The following is a 22372-nucleotide window of genomic DNA, read 5'->3' on the forward strand; positions in this document are numbered from 1 at the left end:
TGAAGTAAATAGATACAAAATGTATCATCAGAACACCAAAATAGAAAGCCAAGATTTAAGATCTTTGGGTATCTTGATAATAGTAATCAAGTTCTAAAATAGATCACCTTGTCAAGGTCCTATTATATTTGCTAACCAAATAAGCTGCAAAGTCTACCTTCGTTCTACTAATTATACAACACAGAAAAGTATTATAAGATATTAACCCAATTCCTAATGTAATCCCTAGGTTACATTACATGAGCACTTAACTCATGTTGTGTATTTAAGGTCTGATTCCTATTGTGAGCATCAAAAAACTCAGTAGCTGAAAATATATCAAGTGTCAAACCCTAACCTGAACATCAGGAGTGTACAACTGAAGAGACAAGACAGTAACTAACTTCAATGTATATAATGTGTAAAGTGCTACATTTGGAGCTTAAACCAAGTACTATGGGAGACGTAAGGGTTTAGGAATCAAATACAGAAGAAAAAATAAAGCCAGAGGAAAACACAGTACAGGTAGTGGAGTTAATCTAAAATGTTTTATGTGATTTTTTCTTTATATAATTGTTAAAAATCTTCAGCGCTTGAGAGTCTTTGTAGTTAAACAGTTTGTCTCTCTACTAAGCTTTTCCTGAGTCACAATCACTATGCTGTACTTTATCACTTCATCCTGACTAACGTGGAAAAGGTTAAACACCCTCTCGAGTAGAGGTTTTCAAAGGGTGCACACAACTTACTCTCCAAGAAGAGTTTTTGAAAGTAGGCTCCCATTTAGAACCACCGCATCCCAAGGGAAAGGGCTCAAATGCAGGCCCATGCACAAAGGAATCTAAAATCATGTGAGACTACTTTCCACCTGAATCTGCCTATCAGCTCAAAAGTAAACCTGAGGGAAGTTAAGAGTTTACAAATAAAATCATTTCAAGCTATTTAAAAATTGTTCTCTCAATGTACCTGGATTAGAAACACCTAAAGGTAGAAGAAACTATTGTGAGCAAGTCAAAGAAGCCTCCAAGGGGGAACCACCATGATCCAAAACGAAAACTAGAATGTCTTCTGAGAATAAGAAACATTCCTCTATACATTTAAGTTAAACTTTTAAAAAACTTTCTGAAATGAAGATGATAAAAGTCATTTTTACAATGTCAGCAGAAAAAGTACTCCTGAAGTGAATGAAAAAAATCAGAACCTAAAAGGTTATTAGAAAAATCTTACTTTTTCAAGTAGGAGATTTTTAAATCTTTCCATTTAGTAAGTCTCTAAATAAATATTTTAAAAGTGAAAGGAAATGTTCTTAGAATCAGGTTATCACTGAAGTTTTTATCCTCCTTATTGAATCATGCTTCTGTGAAACAACCAAGCATTACACAAATAAATTATCCAAGAATATTTCGTTAAGATGAACTAATTAGAAGGACATAGTCATAGGCATTAACATTACTTTGTATTTTGTTAGAGCCAAGTTTTAAGATAGTCACACTACAATTCAGTGACTGGTGAGTAGAATTTGTTGCTTTTGTGATACCTATTTAAAACTTACCTAAAAACTAAATAGCAAAAGAAAAACTAAAATGAACAGGACAAATAACTAAATTAATTCTTTTTAATATTCCCATTGGTACAGTCACTTTAATAAGCATTCATTTTTTGAAGGTGACAAAATTGAGGGGAAACATAAGATTACACAGCTGGAAATGGTGTCTGAAATACAACCTCAAGATTAACTCTGATCACACTTTACACATATGTGGAGGTAGCCAGCATAGTGCTGAGAATGTACCATGTTTCATCTTTAAGAATGGTATCAAAGTTTTCAACTGTGGACAAAGAAGGCTGGAAGGGCAATACAATAGGGTGTAGGTAAATGTGAATGGGAGCTATCCATTTTTGGGCAGCAATTACTAAAACACAACTCAACACCTGGCATGAGTTACAGAGCAGAAGAACAGTAATTGTATCTATTCATCCAGCACTATTACTCCTCACTTAAAGCTATTTGAAACCCCACCTTAAACAACTGCTAACCCACAAATCTAGCAAATGCTTTAAGATCCTAGCAAACAGCTCACTTTTATATTCACCCCCAAAATTTTTGCCTTTACTCCAAAGTCTGTGAGCAAACGTCAAAAGACAAATAGCAAACTTGGAAAAAATTTCTAACTTATTTTAGTCATGAAATCCTATGTACAAGGTTCCTACAAATTGATTTTTTACCAACCTAGGTAAATTTACTAAAAAAAAAAAAAACCCAAAACCACTGAATTATACATTTGAAAAAACTGAATTATATGATATACAAAATAACTTTACTGAAGTTATTACAAAGAAATAAAAATCAAAACCATAGTGAGATACTCCTTTTAACCTACTGTATTAGCAAAGATTAAAAAGTCACAACAGTGCAAGGACATTAGTGAGAGGAGTATAAACTGGCCTAAACTGTAATAAGAAAGATTTGGTCTACCTAAATTACAAATATACATACCTTTTGACGCAACAATTGCACTTTTAGAAACTTAAACTACATTTACATTCGCACGTGCAAAATAATGGAGGTTATTCAACTGAAGTGTTATTTTAAACAATAAGATTAGAAATAAATGTCCATTAATAAGGCATTAGGTTTAAGATTTTATTTATTTATTTTGAGAGAGAGGGGAAGGGAGGAAGAAAGAGAGGGAGAGAAACATCAACTGGCTGCCTCTCATACATTACCCCAACTGGGAACCATGCAGTAATCCAGACATGTGCCCTGACCCAGGATAGAACTGGGCCCTTCCACTTTGCAGGGCCATGCACAATCAACTAAGCCACACTGGTCAAAGCATCAGTTTAATAAATTATGATTTATACATATAATGGAATACTATGCTGGTATACTACCATTTCCAGCATGTCAAAAAAGCTGAAAAAAAAAAAAAAAGAAAGAATGAGACTTTTAATATATTGATATAGGCTAATAATCTTCAAGACAGATTAATAAAATAGTGCAAACAGTTTGTGACAATATGCATTTTTTTACCCTCACCCAAGGATATGTTCCTTGATTTTAGAGAGGAAGAGAGAGAGGGGGAGAGAGAAATATCGTTGTGAGAGAGAAACATCGATTTTTTGCCTCCCATGCGTGCTCCAAACTGGGACCAAACCCACAAAACTTTGGTGCATGGGGCAACACTCCAACCAAGTGCCCTGGCCAGGGTAATAATATATATTTTAAGGGAGAGAGAGGGAGAATATACATATACATATACATATACATATACATATACATATACATATACATATCCTTTGCCTGAAGATGTATAAAACATCTCTGGAAAGACAGCCAAGAAATGGATGTCACTAGTTACCTAAAAAAAGGGAAACTAAGTGATTAGAAGAGAGTAGAAACCAGTTTTTACCATGTAATCATTTGTACAATGTCTTTTAAATCTTGCATCAGTGAACTGGCATTACCTACTTCAAAGAGATAAATAAAATCAGACTAGAAGGAAAAAAAATTAAAACCTGCAGGATAAGGGAAACTTCTATTTAACTTCCAGATGGAAAAGTTAATATATTATAATTTAAAAGAAAAAAACAAAGCAATTTAGGGAAGTCATTTGTAACCCTTCCAAACTCGAACAACATAGATTAAAAAAAAAAAAAAAGCATTTGACTCTTGGAATCATTTTTTGAAAACAACTTTGAAAATTTAAAACCAGAATCTTATAAAAATACAACTCAGTAAATGATCAGCCTTTTTTAGATAAACTCACAATGAACAATTATTGTGCTATTCTATTATGTTTGTGATACTTTAGGAGCTTAAGAAGTATGTTCATTCCTTATCTCTATTCCCCAGGATGCCTGTACTTTTTCATGATGATGGTTATTTTGTATTCTTCACCTACTATCAGTTTCTCCCATCAACAGCATTCTCAATACACTTGCTTTTACACAGAAACCTTCTCCTTCTCCCCCCACCTTTCATACCAAAGGGCTGATTGTAATAATTCTCTGGTATTCACTGACTTTTTAATACTTACTTCCAACTGTTTTGAAATGCTGTGGTTTTAATTTAATTTAGTAAACAGTTGTCCACAAACCAACATGCTAGACATTGTCACTGATACACCGAAGGGCACAGAACATCAACAGCTGGATATGTATTATAAAGTTTGATGTATATACTATGACAGTTATGCACAAGCCACTGTGAAAATGACTTAGGAAGGGCACCCAATTCAGGTTTGAAATAGAAAGAAAACATCAGAGGAAGGTTCCTATCTCTTTACATAACACATAATGGAATAAAAAGAAACCAATCTGAGTTAGGGGCTGTGCCTCCCTAATCCTGGTTCTAGCAAAATTATTTCAACAACCTGAGCTTCAGGTTTCTCATCACTAAGGTAACAAAGCCACATTGTGGAAAAGAGTTCTCCAATCCCTGCCTAATTCTCTCCAGCTGATCCTTGAAGTGGCCTCAGAATTCTCCTCAGCAGCAGCACTCCAAGCAGCCATTAGCAGCAAGCCTAAGAGACAAGTCATCAGCGCCCTTCAGAACAAACACAGTGCCCTAAGAAGTGGTTCCCAAACCTGAGGGATCAAAATCACCAGGGAGAGTTTTGAAATATAAATCACCTCCAGGAAAATCTGGTATAGAGTTGAGGTAGATAGAGCCTGACAATTTAACATTTGCAAAGTTATTCTAGATGACTCAATGTTCCAATTTTCTTTGAATTTCAAAGCACTTTTTAAAAAGAGCTTTACCAGGTTACTGACCTTGTTCCATTTTTTTCTGAAGTACAAACAACACCTTTTATCAACATTTAATCTGGTTACCCTTTAGAAAAAAGTTGTACCTGTTTTGTTAGCATTCTGAACCATTTCCCACAAAGTCAAAACACATATACATTTGCTTTTAAATTTAACATGTGGATTTTATGATGTGAACAATCATCCTGACGAAAAGATGCAATTAAAATATTGTAAAACATTAATTGATCTGCAACTGATTGGCTAGGTCTTTTTAAAAGTTACATTTCATTTTAATATTCAGACATAACTTCCTAGTTTACACACACACATTAAGACACACATACACTAATACATACACTCTTGAAGAACAAGCTTGTAATTAATTGCTTTATTACTATGTAGCCTGGCAACATAAACTCTACATCAACCAGAGCCTTGTGGCATAAGGGGAAAGAAAAAAAATCACTAACATTCCTACTGAACCTCATTTTTTCTCTGAAAATTTACTATGAAATATTTTAGACATACACCAAAAAAAAAAAAAAAACCCACATAACACTCACTGAACCACCAACAAGCTTTATCAAATCTTTTTACCCTATTTACTTAATTTAAAATTCTTGCCCTGGCTGGCGTAGCTCAGTGGATTGAGCGCGGGCTGCGAACCAAAGCATCACAGGTTCAATTTCCAGTCACAGCACATGCCTGGGTTGCAGGCCATGGCCCCCAGCAACCGCACATTGATGTTTCTCTCTCTCTCTCTTTCTCCCTCCCTTCCCTTTCTAAAAATAAATAAATAAAATCTTTTAAAAATTTTTAAAAAATTAAAAAAGAAATAAAGAGGATTATAAAGAAATATTTTTTTTAAATCTTTAATATTACAAATTCAATTCAAGTCCTCTGCACTCTGCCTCCATCTCATTTCTCTTCTCTCCATGCCAGGAGTAACCAAAACTCAAAACTTCTGTTCATATTTACCATGTTGCATGTCCTTACTACACATGTAAAGACAACTGTTTTTGACTGTTTTAAACTTTATATAAGTATCATGTCATATTCTTGCTCTCTTTTAAGTATCAACATCTTTGAGTATTACTCATATCCAGATAAGAAGCTCTAATTCACTCACGCTCATTGCTATGTAGTATCCCACTTATGAATACATCAGAACTTACCTATTCTTTTTGTGGCTATATATAGATTATTCCCAATGCATCCCTATTAGACACAATGCTTAAACGAGTACTCTCCTCTCTTTTTATAACAGACAAGGAGGCTTGATTAGATTCAGCTTTTTCTGTTTTTGTTTTGAGTTAGCAAACGTACTTTCATCAAGAAGCACATATTATTTCTGGTGGCTGTCTCTCTTTTGTGACATTAGCAGGAGTGATAATTGTCATCCGGGGTTGCAAAATGGCAACAAAATTCTTTCATCCCTTTTTCATTCATTGGCTGGACTAGTCCTCTAAGGAGCCATTTCTCAATATACACCATTGGTTTACAAATAGTTTCTTCAGAAGAAACTTACCAATAATTCCTTCAGAAGGAACTACTGGTAAAGAAAAGTAGAATCAATGTTTCTTCTTTTCCTTTTATATACAGTTTTCAAAATAATGAGATGGTACCCTAGCATCCTCCAAATATGACCAATGGAATTTTTAAATTTTTTAATTACTTTGAACTCATTGTTATAAACTTATAAATGAAACTTGGTTTCTCTTTTTTTAAGATTTTAATTATTTATTTTTAGAGAGGGGAATGGAGGGAGAGAGGGAGAGAAACATCAATGTATGGTTGCCTCTCATGGGTCCCCCACTGGGGACCAGGCCCACAATGCAGGCATGTGCCCTAGACTGGGAATCGAACTGGTGACCCTTTGGTTTGCAGGCCAGCACTCAATCCACTGAGCCACAACAGCCAGGGATGAACTTACTTGGTTTCAATTATAATCATTTTTCTTATTAATGCTCAATTTTCTCATTTTTTTTGAGCATGGCAGCCTCTTCTGGTGGCTACTGAATACTTTTAACATAACCTCTGTAATCTTTCTTGCTTTCGGGCATAGTAATATAGTTCAAGCTTATTTTGTACACTTCCTGCCCCAGATTTGGGATCAGTCATCTTTCCAAAGGGCCCTAGTCTTTTTAGGGTAAAATGGTATTTAGAGACTACAATCTGGGCTTAAGGATGCTCAAGACAAGGATGCCTATTATCACTGCTTCTTTTCAATGTTGTACTACATGTGCAGCACAGTAAGAACGTAAGAATAAAGACAAAGTTTAAGGTAGGAAAAGAAAGGGAACTGCCCTTATCTGCAGGCAGTAATATTGACTATACAGAAACAATGGGGTCTATAAGGACGCTTACAACCAAGTTCAGTAGTGCTGTTAAGTAGATAACAACACAAAAATCAATTATATGTCTATATATCTATAACACAGTTAATGTTTAAGGACATTATTTGCAATAGCAACAAGCGCTCCAAGGAACCTATGAATAAACTTCACCACAGATGTGTAAAAACTTATAAAGAACACTGTAAAACTTGAGAGAACCTAAGGCAGTGGAATGCTGTATTATATTGATAGAAGGAAGATTACTGCAGACAGACAACTGGAAGGTCAGTTTGGACGTGGGAAGACAGAGAATATATGCCGATCGTGGCGATCACCAGCCTGCTAGTGCCATGTGATAATGTGGATCCAGCTTTGTCAAGTCCTCTGATTTTCTGAGAGAAACTGGAAATCCAGATTTCTATGAGAACTTTTTTGATTTTTAAATGTTGACAGTAAATCCAAAATAATGTTAAGTGCTGAGCAAGGCAAACAAAATACATCTGTGAAAGAATATGACCCCTGAGCCACTGTTTTCTACTTCTGAAGTCTTCCAACTTCTTTACATACTCAAACCTTCACTTCTGGATTCTGTTTAAGCCATACATGAAAGGTTAGAAATCCCTCAGAAAATCTATCACTGCTTTTGTTGTAAAAATGTTGAGAACATGTCTCGTATTATTCAGAGATTCCTAGACAAAGGACACACATAAGAAAATCTGCTAGAATTCAGTACTTTTTCAAAAAATTCTGCTGTCCTTGAGGAAATGGTAAAATGAGTAATATTTTACTTTTTATGTACAAAATGTAAATGTTTAACATTTATTTAATCTTCATAATAACCCTACAAAGTCCTTTTAGGATTGTTTCCATTTTATAGATGAGGAAACTGAGACAGGAAAGGTTAAGGACCTTGCTAAATTAGTAACAGAGAGAGTAAAGTAACAAAGTCCAAATTCACATTCAGGCAGTCTGGTTCCTACAGTTGTGCTCTTAAATTCTGGTAATAACAACCACATTACTGAACAGGTTTTCTTTTTTGTTTTAGCTCAGGCAACAGCAACTACACTAGCCTTGTGCTCCGCATTCTTCCTTCTCCCAACTCTTACTCTCTACTACTCTTTTTCTCTTTTAAATAGATGCTGGTAATCTATGTCATCTCAAAGCCTTTGTATAGCAAGGCAGGACTAAAATAATTCAATAAATAAGTCATTAATAAACTTGATGCAAATAGCTATTTTTAGACTTAAACTAAACCCAAAGACTAAATAGGTTTTAGAGTTATACAAAGTTGAGTTCTAATACCCTCCCTAATATCTACTAGCTGTGTGAATTTAAACAAGTCATGTAAACTCTGAATTTCAATTTCCTCATATGTGATATAAAGATATTACCTCCCTCATGGGTTTTGTTAAATTTCAAACAAGACTTTTTAAAATGTGGCTACTAGCAACTTTTTAATTATACACTGGCTCATATCTTATTACTAGACAGCATCATGCTAAATTCTGCAGGAAAAAGTAAAAAGAAACAGGTAAAATTAGTTTTAATAATATATTTTATTTAATCCAATGTATCTAAAATACTATTTCAACATATGATCAACATAAAAATTATTAGATATTTTACATCTTTCTTTTGTACTAAGGTTTCTATCTAAATACAGGATGCATTTTACACTTATAGCACATCTCAGTTCGTATACTAAATGAGAAATATTTGAACTGTATTTAGGTTTCATAAAATTACAATTGATAAAGTAGATTCACATACCCAAGTTGTCTAAAGCATATTTTAAAGTTCTCCAGTAACTGCATCAAGTACCCCCCTAAAAAATTCTATTTTTCTTTAATATTAGCCTCAGTTGAACTAGCTACATTTCAAAAGAACAATGGCTGCACAACTAGTAGCTATCATAATGAACAGAACACGTCTAACAAATAAAATGCAATTAAACGGTGGCTGCTTTTACACATATTTAAATGAAAATGGCACTGTGATTCACACACACAAGTGAGAAAATCCAGATAGGAACCTTTTCATTAGTACTTTATAAAGGAAATTCCTTTGGGCGGGGTAGCAAATTACTGATACACAGAGGACCATGCTTTATTCAGATAGAGGAAACAGAATATTAGAGATTAAAATTGTGATTCCTATTCCTGCTTGGATTTTTATTTTTTGTACCAAAATTTAGTACAAGTATCCTGGGGTATTATTAACTCTTTCCACTTGACAATTAAATATTTTACCAAACAAGTTCTAAAATACCAAAAAAATACCACCTACATAGCATATTTTATTTGAGCATGTCACAGAAACAAATCCTAGAAATATATATAGAGAGCTGTTTTACAAAATAACACCTAACTCTTAAACCTATCCTACAATTTTAAGACTTTGTCTTCAGAGAACTCCCTTATGTGCATTAACCCATTGTTTCCATGTTGTTAACAGCGGTCATCTCTGAGTGGAGGGCTTAAGAGTTTTACCCTGACCTGACTGACCTTAACAGTATAGCACATCCAATTTCTGTAAATCTAACCTAACGTGTCTACTTGAAATCAACTAAAAAGAATTATATAACATATATTTGCTTTATACTATGTCATGTACTACATGGATAACTATCCGAATCAATTTTCGATGTGGTAAAAGCATATAAACACTTTTGTTCACAGGAGACCACTGTTGTACCTGCCTAATATCCAGTCTTCCTCCTTCTCTGCTGTTAACACCTCAATCTTCCTCTGGTGAATTAACGTTCTCAATTATGCACTGAATACTTCTACAGAGGCTGATCTCATTCAAGCCTCAAGATGAGCATAAAACTAACCCAAATCAGTCTAATAATATTCAATCCTATTCATTTTTTGTTTTAACTCAGGGGTGGGGGAATCAGTTTCTACTGAAGTTATGAAGCTAAACAGAAAATAAACTTATAGCCCTGATTCCTAATAAATTAAATATATCAAAACATTAGCAATAGTTATCTTTGAATAATGGAAATATGGATGGTATTTTCCTCCCATCTAGTGTTGCAGTCTTTCTTTTAATTTTGCACTGTTTTCCTTAAAAACACTAGTTAGCATATGGTTCTTAAAGTAAGTGAAATAAAATGTAATGGCATTAATAAGGATCACAAAACAACCCACTATATCCTTCTCTGTTATTCAATCCCCCTTATTATGTATAAACATGAAAAGAAGACGGCAGTTATAACCAAGAATGTCATGCTCAAAACTGAGACTGGCTCCATCAATACGCCCTTGTGTGTGAAAGGACCAGGAGGCAGACATGCACAGTGGTTGCAGCAATCAAGGCATGAGGTAATTAGGAAAAATCTTTTTAAAAAATATTCTCTTACTTTATTTTGAGTTATTTTAAGCCCTAAATAACATTAAGCAATAAAGCTAGGATGAACAACAGGGAAAGAAAGATAAAAACTTCGTATAAATGTGGACTGAATTCCATTTAATCAATGTCAACATTTAAGCATATTTCAGGTAGTAAGATAAATCTGCCCTGGCTGGCATAGCTCAGTGGATTGAGCGCGGGCTGCAAACCAAAGTGTCTCAGGTTCGATTCCCAGTCAGGGTATATGCTTGGGTTGCAGGCCATGACCCCCAGCAACTGCACATTGATGTTTCTCTCTCTCTATGTCTCCCTCCCTTCCCTCTCTAAAAAATAAATAAATAACATCTTAAAAAAAAAAAAAGATAAATCTTTAATGTCATTATTCGGCAACCACCTAATTTCTTTCACCTGAAAACATCTATTGTGGGTATTCCTCCCTATAATATGGTTCACAGAGAAAATAATTAAGGAAACAATTAGCAAACTTTTCTTAAATATTCATTATAGTTCAGGCCCTCTCACAGAACAACCACCATCTACTAGTTAATCCTCATCAATTTTTAAGAAGCTAGCTGCCACCATCAAAACAGTCTAATCCACATAATGAGAGTTCCCAAAGGAAAGGACAACTGATGACAATATCATGCCTTTCTAGGTCTGCAGCTTTCTCTCTCAATTGTACCCTCAGTTCCACAAGGATCAGACTGCATGACCATCAAAAGTATCCTGTCCTCCATGATAAAAAAAGACTGTCTCTGAGCTACTGTCATTCAAACAAGAGTACCCTTGCTAGATGTGGTCTCAGCCCAGCCTACCTGTCCAAAGTGAGCAGGATAGCCCAGCATGTGCATATATAGTAACTTTGCCACATTCCGACACCGGTATGTATTGTCTTCTTCTCTAAAAGATGACCGGATTGCAGCACATTCTTTCTGGATCATTTCTCGTTCTTCAGCTTGAGTTCGAGCTGTCCGGATGGTCCGGATCAGCTCCCGCAATCTGATGGGGGCTGGCATCCTCTGGATATGGAAAAACATTAAATAAAAATGTTCACATATTTCTACTACCAAAATCATTCACACACTTTCCAAATAAATTTCTGATTTTTAAGAATTCAAGACTTGCTGAGTCCAGTGATACAAAGCTTCAGCAAGGCTATTACATACAAACCCCTCAACTCAGTTAAATGCTGGAAAAATATACAAAAGATGTTAAGCATTAATTAAGCAAAATAAGACACAGAATACACCAATATATAAAGTCCATCACTAATATCAAAATATCTTAGGACCTGCCCTGGCCAGGTAATTAGTTCAGTTGGTTAGAGCATCCTCCCAATACACCAAGTTGTGGGTTTGATCCCCGGTCAGAGCACATACAAGAATCAACCAATGAATGCATGAATAAGTAAAACAAGTGTTTCTCTGTGCTCGCTTCGGCAGCACATATACTAAAACAAGTGTTTCTCTCTCGCTCTCTCTCAAATCAATTTTTTTAAAAAATATTTTAAGTATTTTAGGCACTAAACCCAAATCTTTACAAAGGTTTGACAATATAAATATTTTCTGCTCAGCTGTTGTTAAACTGAACATAGTTCAATAAAGTATCAAATGAATATGGAATATAATCACAATCAAAGCTCAACTCAACAAAATGAGACATGAGGAGAAAAGACCAATTGTCAGGTTAAATTACCTTTCCAAGAAATGGTAATCATCTCAGAACACTGGATACTCTTTGGAAATGTGGTGAAGAGAAAAATAATAAACCAATCACAGAGGATAAGACTATCAGTATCATATTCTCATGAATATTTTTAGAAATAAAGAAGTGGGAATGAGGGGTCAGGTAGAGGGAGGAGGGGCAGGAGGATGACAATCTGTAACAGCCAAAAAGTCATGAAAAAAAAAATCGGAGAACTTGAACTACCTAATTTCAAGATACACTACAAAGCTACAGCATTCAGGAAACTCTGGAACTAAATTTAAGGATATATTTAGAGACTAATGGAGCAAAGCAGAAAGTCGGAATAGACACACACAGTTATGCTAAATTGTTTTCAACAAAAGGGCCAAGGACAAAGGTAGCTGCTTTCGACAAATGGTGCTGCCACAGCTTGGTATCTATATGGGAAAAAAATTAACCTTGAACCCTAATCTCACACAATACACAAAAAATAATTTGGGGCTTCTGGTCAAGATGGTAGCATAGGTAAATGCTGCACTCCACTCCTCCCACGACCACTTCAAAATTACAACAAAACTACAGAAAAACTAACATTGAGAAATGCCTCAAATCTAGATGAACAGGAAGTCCTACCACTAAGGATATACATAAGAGGCACACTGAGACTGGTAGGAGGAGCAGAGGCATGGTATGTGTTGGTCCCACACCCATGTGCATAGGTTAAAAATTGGGAGGGATATTTCTCAGCTGCAGAAATCCCCCCCTGAGGAGCAAGGTGTCCCATTCTCACACCAGGCTCCCCAGCCCAGGCATCCAGAGCTGGGAAGAGAAGTCCCCATAACTTCTGGCTGTGAAAACAAGCAGACTACTATGCTGTGAGACGGTGGACTGCTCGAGTCCCAGGCATTCCTCTTAAAAAGCCCACACACTTAACGTGCTGACTGACTCATTCCCTGCCCTGAGTTCCAGTGCCAGAGCAGCAACTTGAAAGGCACTAGGGACAAACAGAGGAACTGAACAGTCTGGCTTCAGGGCAAGGGCTGGAGGGCAACTTTCTCCTAGACAGAAATGCTGGCAGAAGCCCTAGTGCTTTGATGAGCTCTCCCCCTGCAGGCAAAGGCTGGTGCCATATTCCAGTTTCTTTCAACCTGGCCAACACTATTTGCTTGCCCTGGTGATTAGCTGATACCTGGCCCCACCCAACTTGAAGGCCCACCCAGGACAATTCCAGTGGCTCTTTCATACAAGCAGCCTGTCTTGGCTCATGCTGTGGGCTTTCTTAAAATTTCTCCAAGTTTCACAAACCCCAAACAAGCAGCATTTGGTCTCAGTTTGCAGCTTAGTCTCTCTCAGGCACATCTAAGCCCAGGTACAAGTGGCAACCATCTGCAGACTGGTTTGTAGCTCACACCAGGTGGCCCCAGATGGGGCACAGGCAGCAGCTGACCTTGGCCTGCACCTCCCAAGAGGCCCCAGAACCAACCCTCCCAGTGGCCAGCTTCAGACCACACAAGAGCACCACCCAACCACCTCCACAAATAACGCTCTCAAGGGTAGACTCAGCATGCACCGGAGTACTGCTAAAGCGAATCCTGCTACAAAGGGATAGGCCCTCCTCAACAACTCCTCCACTGTAGTCACAGCCAGCCCTTAACAACCAATCAGCCTAAGAATCAATCCCTCAACACAGCCATCAGGGCTCAACTACAACTGGAGGGCACACACAACCTACACGAGGGACACACATGGAGCACCTAGGACAAGTGACCAGGGAGAATGCACGCTGGGCCCCACAGGACACCTATTACATAAGGCTACTCTACCAAGACCAAGAGATGTAACAGCTCTACTTAATACACAGAAACAAAGAGGGGGAGGCAGCCAAAATGGGGAGACAAAGAAACATACCCCAAATAAAAGAACAGAAGAAATTTACGGAAGAAGAACTAAATGAAACAGAGGCAAGCAATCTACTTAATATAGAGTTCAAAACAATAGTTATAAGGATGCTCAAGGAACTTAGAGAAGACTTCAACAGCATAAAATAAAAAGACATAGAAACAATAAAAAGAGCCAGTCAGAAACAAAAATTAAAATAACTGAAATGAAGAATATATTAGAGGGAACTGACAGTAGATTAGATGAAGCAGAGGATGAAATCTGAATAAGCAATTTAGAAGATAAGGTAGCAGAAAACACATAATCAAAACAACGAAAAGAAAAAAAGAACCCCCCAAAATGAGGATTGTGTAAGGAGCTTCTGCTCTGGGACAACTTGAAGTGCGCCAATATTTACATTATGGGGTGCCAGAAGGAAAACAAGAGAGAGAACAAGAAATTAAAACCTATTTGAAAAAAATGACAGAAAACTTTCCTAAACTGGTGAAGGAAATAAGACATACAAGTCCAAGAAGCTCAAAATCCCAAAGATAAACCCAAAGAGGCTCACACCAAGACACATCATAATTAAAATGCCAATGGTTAAAGTCAAAGGGAGAATTTTGGAAGCAGCAAGAGAAATGCAATTAGTTACCCACAAGGGAGCTCTGAATGAAACTGTCAGCTGACTTCTCAACAGAAACTTTGCAAACTTGGAGGAATTGGCATGAAATATTCAAAGTGATAAAAAGAAAAGGCTTAGAACTAAGATTACTCTACCCAGCAAAATTATCATTTAGAATCAAAGGACAGATAAAGAGCTTTGAAACAAGAAAAAGCTAGGAGTTCACCACCACCAAACCAGTATTACAAGAAATGTTAAAGGGATTTCTTTAAGGAAAAAAAAAAAAAAAAGAGAGATAAAAAAAATGAGTAATGAAATGGCAGTAACTACATATCTATCAACAATTACTTTAAATGTAAATGGATTAAATGCTCCAAAGAGACCTCTGCTCATAATTGCCAAAAACCTGAAACAAAATGTTGTAGATTCATAAAATGGAACACTCCATAGCAACAAAAAGGAAGAGAATATTGCTACATGCCATAACACACAGCTCTAAAGCATTATTTTCAGTGAAAGAAAATTGTCTCAATAAGTAATTGAATGATTCCACTTACATATTTTTATAAAGACAAAACTATAGTGACAGAGAATAAATTAATGGTTGCCAGTGGTTAAGGCTGGGTGGGAATACTAAAAAGAGACAGCATGACATGTGTAAGAAAGTCTATTCTGAAAATTCCACCCATTTCAAATACCGCAGAAAAGAACAAGAAACTTGTGTTTATATATGGTCAAAGCACAGAAAGGAGGGAGGCACACCACAGGAACTATGCATTTTGAGAAGCAGCAATTAAAGTAAAACAATTACAAGCAGGAAAAAAAATCTGAGGTGTAGAATTGGGCCAACAAACCAGCCTTTCCTCCTGCCTCTCCCCCAAACTTTCTTACATTAATAAACCCTGGAGATTATGTTTTATATTTTGAATTAAGATTTTTGAATAGCAGGTCAAAGTTCTTAAATCTTTCAAATACATACTCTTACTATCACATTAAATATTCCCCAGACAGCCCTGGCCAGTGTGGCTCAGTAGGTTGGAATATAGTCCTGTAAACCAAAAGGTCACGGGTTCGATTCCCTATCAGGGCACATGCCTGGGCTGTAGGTTCAGTCCCCAGTCAGGGTGTGTACAAGAGGTAACGAATCAGTGTTTCTCTCCCACTCTAGCCTTCCTTTCCCCTTTCTAAAATGAATAAGCATGTCCTCAGATGAGGAGAAATATATATATATTTATAAGTATAATAAATATATATATTTATAGAGAGATAGAAACCCCCTTAAACAAAAGAACATATTTAAAAGAAATATTAGAGTCAAAACAATTAAAAAAATCCTTATAGTCAACTATGAGTGCCATCCAAGCAACCCAGGGCAAACCATCTGACTTCTCTATGCCTCTGTTCCATCCACTAAAAAATAAGGGCACAGAAATACCTCTAAACATTGATGAGAACAAATATTTGATGGACACCTTACATACCATTCTATTTTCAGTTTGTTCATTTTAAAAGTACCATTTTTCTATAAATCAAATGTGGTCTCCCTCATAGATGAATATGGTCAAGCACATCTCTACAAGGAAAAAACAAACTGAACTTCAATAAGGGGCAAACATATAATATACTACACTTAAAGTGAAATACAGCCATTAAATTTGAGAATCTTTAATTCAGCAAGGGCAGGAATAAGGTGTTTAATCAAGAAAATGACCAAAAAGAAAAATAGTTTAACAGTTATAAAGCAGAATACAGTATCATAAATGACATCAGTGTTAGCATTACAAGGGATAACACCCCAAAAAAACAAGAATTTATTTATAAAAAATTGTGTATTTATTCTTACATATTTAAACTTCAACCACCTTCCAAGTACTCTCCTTTTTGATGCAATATACCTATGGAGACTTTTTTCCTACTGCTCAGACCATTTTTGAACTTGTAGATTTTGATGCCTTTTAGTGCTTCTGCCATTTTTTGCTTTACCTTCCCCATGCAGCAAAAACGTTTCCCTTCGAGGATTTTTTCCATGGGGAACAAAAACAAAAGTCGCTAGGGGCAAGATCAATTGAATAGGGAGGGTAAGGCACAGAGGTCATGCTGTTTTTGGTCAAATACTGCTGAACTCTCTGCAGGAGCTTGTATATCACCCATTATGAAATGGGCAAATGCATGGAAAGAGTCTTCAAAAAAATGCACTGAAGCAGAACAGCCTCTCTCAACATCTAGTACACTGATACAGATGGGTGCCTAGAACATTCGCCTAGCAGGGGAAGCCCATATACTATAAGGAACCCACCCTACAATAAATAACTCTGGTCTTTAGGGGGGGTCCCCCCTTGTTTTTAAATCCATTTCAAATGGGAAAGGAGAATGTAAAAAATAGGAAATCAGAAGTTAACTTGTTCTCTTCTGCAAGATTGAATTCTCCTTTTTCCTCCTTATTCAATTCAATTAGTCACACTACCCCATAGATGACCTAACTAATAGGGAAACATGTTACAGCAAAAAAGTCTTAGTCACTCATTCAACAAATATTTGCTGAAGTCTCCTCTCTGACAGGCATTGCAATAGGTGCTGGGACTGGCGAGGACATGATTGCTATCCTTAACAACTCAAAAGTCTAGTGAGGAAAACAAATGTTTACAAATCCAGCCATGTAATGAAAAGAAGCAGAAACTGCTTATAAATAACAGAAAAATTGTACTTACGGTAAGCCAACTTTTATCATGGCCAAACTAATTCAATATATTTAGATTTTTTTCTTTTGTAAAATTAACTGATTTCTGGATCTGCCCAACAGTTCCAAAACCCCACATAGAAAGAGATCTGAAGCATAGCACCAATCCACAATTTCTCATCCAAAACCTTTAAGGCAGAACTCGGAATTTTCTGAATTTTAGAAAGGTAACACAGTACGTAACTGGCCCACTGTGTCTGGGCAGCAGTCCCATTATCAAACAGTATCTCTGCAACAACACAAATACTCACATCAAAAGAGAAAAACAAATACTAACAACAGAAATGAGAAAGTCAAGTCAGAATTTAACACCAAAAGAATAGTAAAGAACTCTTGGTTTTCTGTGTTTTTTTAGATTTCAAAACTGATATAAAGGATTTTTATAGACCCTTATCTTTATCCAAGGACCCTTAGCATAGTTTCAAATGACCCTGGAGTAAAATTACCTAGGTTTGAATCCCAGCTCTACCAATTAATTAGCTATGTCCTTGAGTACCTGGCTTAACCTCTCAGAGCTTCCCGTTTCCTCATCTGAGAGTACATGTGAAATTCTTAGCACAGTGCCTGGTACACAGTAACCACTAAACAAATGTTGGCCATAATGTTGGCTATATAAACTATCCTTACATAAATTAATTTTGTGTAAAAACAAGTTGCAGAAAGATATACAGTAACATTTACAAAGGTTTAAAACATGTAAAAGAACCTATTCTTTAGATATATCAAAATACAGTAGGAGAATAAGGTCATGCACATGAAAGATAAAGATCAAATCCAACACAGTGGTACATCGGGCAGGAGGGGAATATGATCCAGGGACAAAGTGATGCAGAATAGGCTTCAGCCATATTGGTGACATTTTATTTCTTAGACTAGGTTGTGAGTAACTGAATGTTTCCTATTTTTCTTCTTATGTTTTCTGTCTGATATATTTCATATTAAAAATTAAACTCAAACACATCTAATCTATGTAGTAAATACTGCAGACCACATAATCTAATATACATAACCTACTTGCTTTTATTACAATATTGAGTATTTCCTTACTTTTTTAAGTTTTTACTTAACTTTAAAAATACTCAAAAACTACATGATTGCTTAAAATACAACAGCTTAAACACCTGTCATAAATAACAAAAACAAATTTTATCTTAAACAAAAATAAGGCATGGATGTAATGAAATGACTCAGCTGTACAGAACATAGCTGAGAATCCAAAACATTTTTACAATCTTGTGCAGCCAGTAAAGACCCAATAAACACCAACACACTAAAACATCTACTTTACAAAGGTTCTCAAGGTTCTCATTCAGCCTGTTCTAGAATAGAACAAATCAGAAAACTGAAGGGGAAAGAGTGAAGGGTGGGAGGCTAGGAGAGAGAGGCTCTCTTAGGAAAGGACACTGGTGGTAGTTTAAACTGACACATAACAGTAAGGGAATAAACTAAAACAGCAGCTAAACAAAAATAAATAAATAAATAGAACCTATACACAGCCGAAACAAGCATTCAAATAGCAAAACAGCAAGATCAACATGCCTACTACAGTTAACTAATACTGTACTGTGAAACTAAAAATTTGTCACCAGCCTAGATTTCAGGTTGTTATCTTAGAATTTAAAAAATAAAAAAGTTTGGGTCCTTACATTATAGATTTCTATCCTATAAAAATGTTTAAGTTAATCAAAAAGGAAAAGATCAAATCACTGGTAAATCTCTGCCTTTGGCTTCCACAATTACCTTAATTTACAATTTTTTAAAAAAATCAAAAATTAAAGCATTTATCTTAAAAACACACACAGAGCATAGTAATCTGAATGCGCTAGCAAAAAGCATTCAACTCGTCTTAAAGTCCTGAGAGTATCAATAAATGACAAACAGTACCATAGTTCATTTTTATAGCAAGACCTGATTCATCAAGAAATGGTTCAATAAGATCAACATTTAACAGTTAATGCAGAGGGTGGAAAAACCTGAATATAATGTTGAATCTTAACTCACCAAATTATATACATTAAGTATGTGCAATTTTTTTTGTTATACTTCAGTAAAGCTGTCTTTAAAAAATAAAGACAACTACATGAAAAAATAGTAAGACTGTATCTGTGGAATAAGTTATTTCTAAAAATTACAGTTCAGATACTGTCTGCTTTTATTAATTTCACTACCTAACCCAACAAAGACAGAGAAAGATGTGTTAAGCCTAACACTATGATTATGCTTGTTAATCTCTCCTTTTTATATCTAAACATATACATTTAGTATTTCAATGATTTTTTCAATTCCTAACTTTCCATATACTTTATATTCACACGGCTTCTATACTTTATCAAATAAAATGTTGCTCTTTGTCCTCTTTTTTTTAAACTATTATTAGAATAAGGATGAATAAAGAATACGGAAAAATTAAAAGTCTGACTTGTTAAGGTAAGGATTATGGATAAATGTATTTCTATTTTAATAATGGTGATTTGACGAAGAATGGCAAAAAATATAGAGGAAAAATGTGTGAAATTCGTTTTTGAAAAATTTCTATCCAAAATGGTTAAACAAAATTAGGTTTTGGAGCTTTAACTAAATTAGATTATCCAAATAATCAAAATTAATCATCAAAATGCTTATTATAGGCAATAAAATTTTAAACAGGAGAAACCAAAAACAATCACCACATATTTTCCAAGTCTCCTAAATTTTATCCCAAAAATGGAGAAAAAGGATTGTTTTCCAAAAATCCCTTTGGGGGATAAAAATTTTCTTCACATAGCATCCCAGGCCATGGTTACCTTTGTTTCTTTGAAATGCCTATTTTTCCCACTCAAGTATAAGCTCGCTAAGGCCAGATCCTTGTTCGTCCTAGTCAACCTTGTATTCCCTTTCTACTGTGTTTACTGAATTCTAAGCAGTAGAAGAATCTAAAGAACCATACTTGTCCTTTCCAAAGAACACAAAATTAAGGTGTCAACTGTTTACCAATAGCTATAAGAAAGGTGTTGTGCTGTGACCAGCATGGCTCAAGTGGCTGAGAATCATCCTGCAAAACCAAAGGTCACTGGTTTGATTCCCCATCAGGACACATACCTCGGTTGCAGGCCTGGTCCCCAGTTGGCTGCATGCAATCGGTGTTTCTCTCCCTCTCTTCCTCCTTCCCTTCCCTTCTCTAAATAAAATATTTTTTAAAGAAAAGAAAAGAAAGGCATCAGGACTCAACCCTGCTCAGTTAACAGTCTTCCTATTTCTGAGCTCATACCACCTGGCTGTGAGCTGAGCCAGTGACAACCAAAAGTCAAGAACATACAACCAAACAACTGGGGCTCCTGCTGCCTGCCATGTGGTCCTTCCTTCTATAAACCTAAAGGCATTATGAGTTGTAAATCTAAAAAGAATCCTAAATTAAAAACATTTTTTTGATATTAAAATTACCTCTTTTTCTATCCAACAGAAAGACTGTACTTCAAGTCTTTCTTGCTGAACAGTAAGAAAAGACTCAAGAAAATAGATTTCAATTAATTCTGCCACTGTTGCTGTATATCATCTAGCCACAGATTTGTAAATATGGCTGAGAATGCTGAAGGGACCTAAGCTAACACCAAGCAAAACCCTCCAAAACAGTTTCCATGCTTTCTTTCTCATTCTCCAAAGAAACGGTATTTTCATATGCTCCACAGAACCCTTATTTCAGATTTTTATTTCACATACATATCTGAATTCCTCAACGCACTTACAACTTTCAAAATACTATGACCAAAACAACAACACTTAATCGACAGAAAGCTTAAACCAAACTAATCAATAGTATTATGCTTCAATCAGACTTTTACTTTCGAATGTGTCTTATAGATATGTAAGTTATTAATCTGACTTAGCTGGGTTTTTTCACTGTCTTTGTGTTTCTGTGGTTTTCTTTGTGGAGGAGGGGAGAGCGGTAATGCACATCTATTTCCCCTGTATGAAGAAATGTGTTCACAGAAGGAAATGCTGTATGAAGTGAAGGGGAGACCAGTGTTAGTATATCATTGTTTGAATATGAGAAATTAAATCTGGAGATAAGTATTTTGGTTGCAGGAGAGACAAACACCATACCATTGTGGGACAAGGATAGTTCTTTCATCAGGTTTCACTTTGGCCTAGAATGATGAAATGCTCAAGACTATCCAACTTTACATGCTCTGGTTTCAGACTCACCATGTAACTTTCTGATTATTAACAGCCTTCTCAAGTACCTTGCTTCCCAAGGATACCTCCATACAAGAAACCAGGTGCCCTGGAAAGTTGATACAGGTAATTCAGCAGAAATGCTTACTTAACCCCTTGTGAATTACAACATCCTTATTCTAACTTACACATCAGTGAGTGTGATTAGGCTGAATCATCCCTAGGAGATAGAATTAGAAATAGATAGATCTGAAATAGAATTTCTAGATCTTCAAGGGTAAGAGGCTAAGAAATAGGCTGTGAAATGTTTCACCACATTGAGATACCACCATATTCTGTCTTAAGTAGCAAGCTGGCATTCCTCTAAAAGATCTTAAGCTCAGTTCTCCCTAAAATGCCACCGTAATTGCAAGAATCCTCTTCTATGCTTAATTATCCATAACCAAAATTGACCAAACTGGAGATTTAAAAATTAGATGTAAATGCAAATATACCCACTGAACAATTTCATTAAGATGAATGAAAAGCAATAAAGGCCAAATAAACAATGATATATAAACGGGATCAACATCTATCTTGACAATAATAAAATTAAAGAATTTTTACTTTCCCAACCTCAACTGTCAAGAATTGTCACGAATTCTCAAAACAAGATCTTAATTTTTTTAAAGATATTCCTGAAAGGGTATAATAATATTAAGGAAGATTATCTGTGCCTAGTGTGAATATAGATACCTTTTTAAATTTCTGTATATTTTCTGCTATCTTTCAAATAAATAGCATGTATAATGAGCAATAAATCGTGTAAAAATTAAAAAAAAAAAACCCAAACCACAAGAATGGACAAATAAAGTGAAACTAAGCTTTCAAAATAGT

General features: G+C 35.6%; 1 protein-coding gene across 3 annotated transcripts in view; it reads right to left on the bottom strand.

Annotated features, from left to right (window-relative positions):
• Nucleotides 1-22372, bottom strand: part of AP1G1 (adaptor related protein complex 1 subunit gamma 1) — a 74276-nt gene that overhangs the window by 44660 nt on the left and 7244 nt on the right. For 2 of the 3 annotated variants that reach the window (XM_045818454.1, XM_045818456.1), the window contains exon 2: nt 11234-11437. In XM_045818454.1, coding sequence (XP_045674410.1) covers nt 11234-11434 — 201 coding nt within the window. In that variant the 5' untranslated portion in view covers nt 11435-11437. Of the gene's footprint in view, nt 1-11233; nt 11438-20422; nt 20502-22372 lie in introns of all 3 variants that reach the window. The other variant, XM_045818455.1, reaches the window with a different exon arrangement.

This window comes from Phyllostomus hastatus, unplaced genomic scaffold (genome assembly GCF_019186645.2).
Source record: "Phyllostomus hastatus isolate PE091 unplaced genomic scaffold, TTU_PhHast_1.1 phas_scaffold_345, whole genome shotgun sequence".
Taxonomy (NCBI): Eukaryota; Metazoa; Chordata; class Mammalia; order Chiroptera; family Phyllostomidae; genus Phyllostomus; species Phyllostomus hastatus.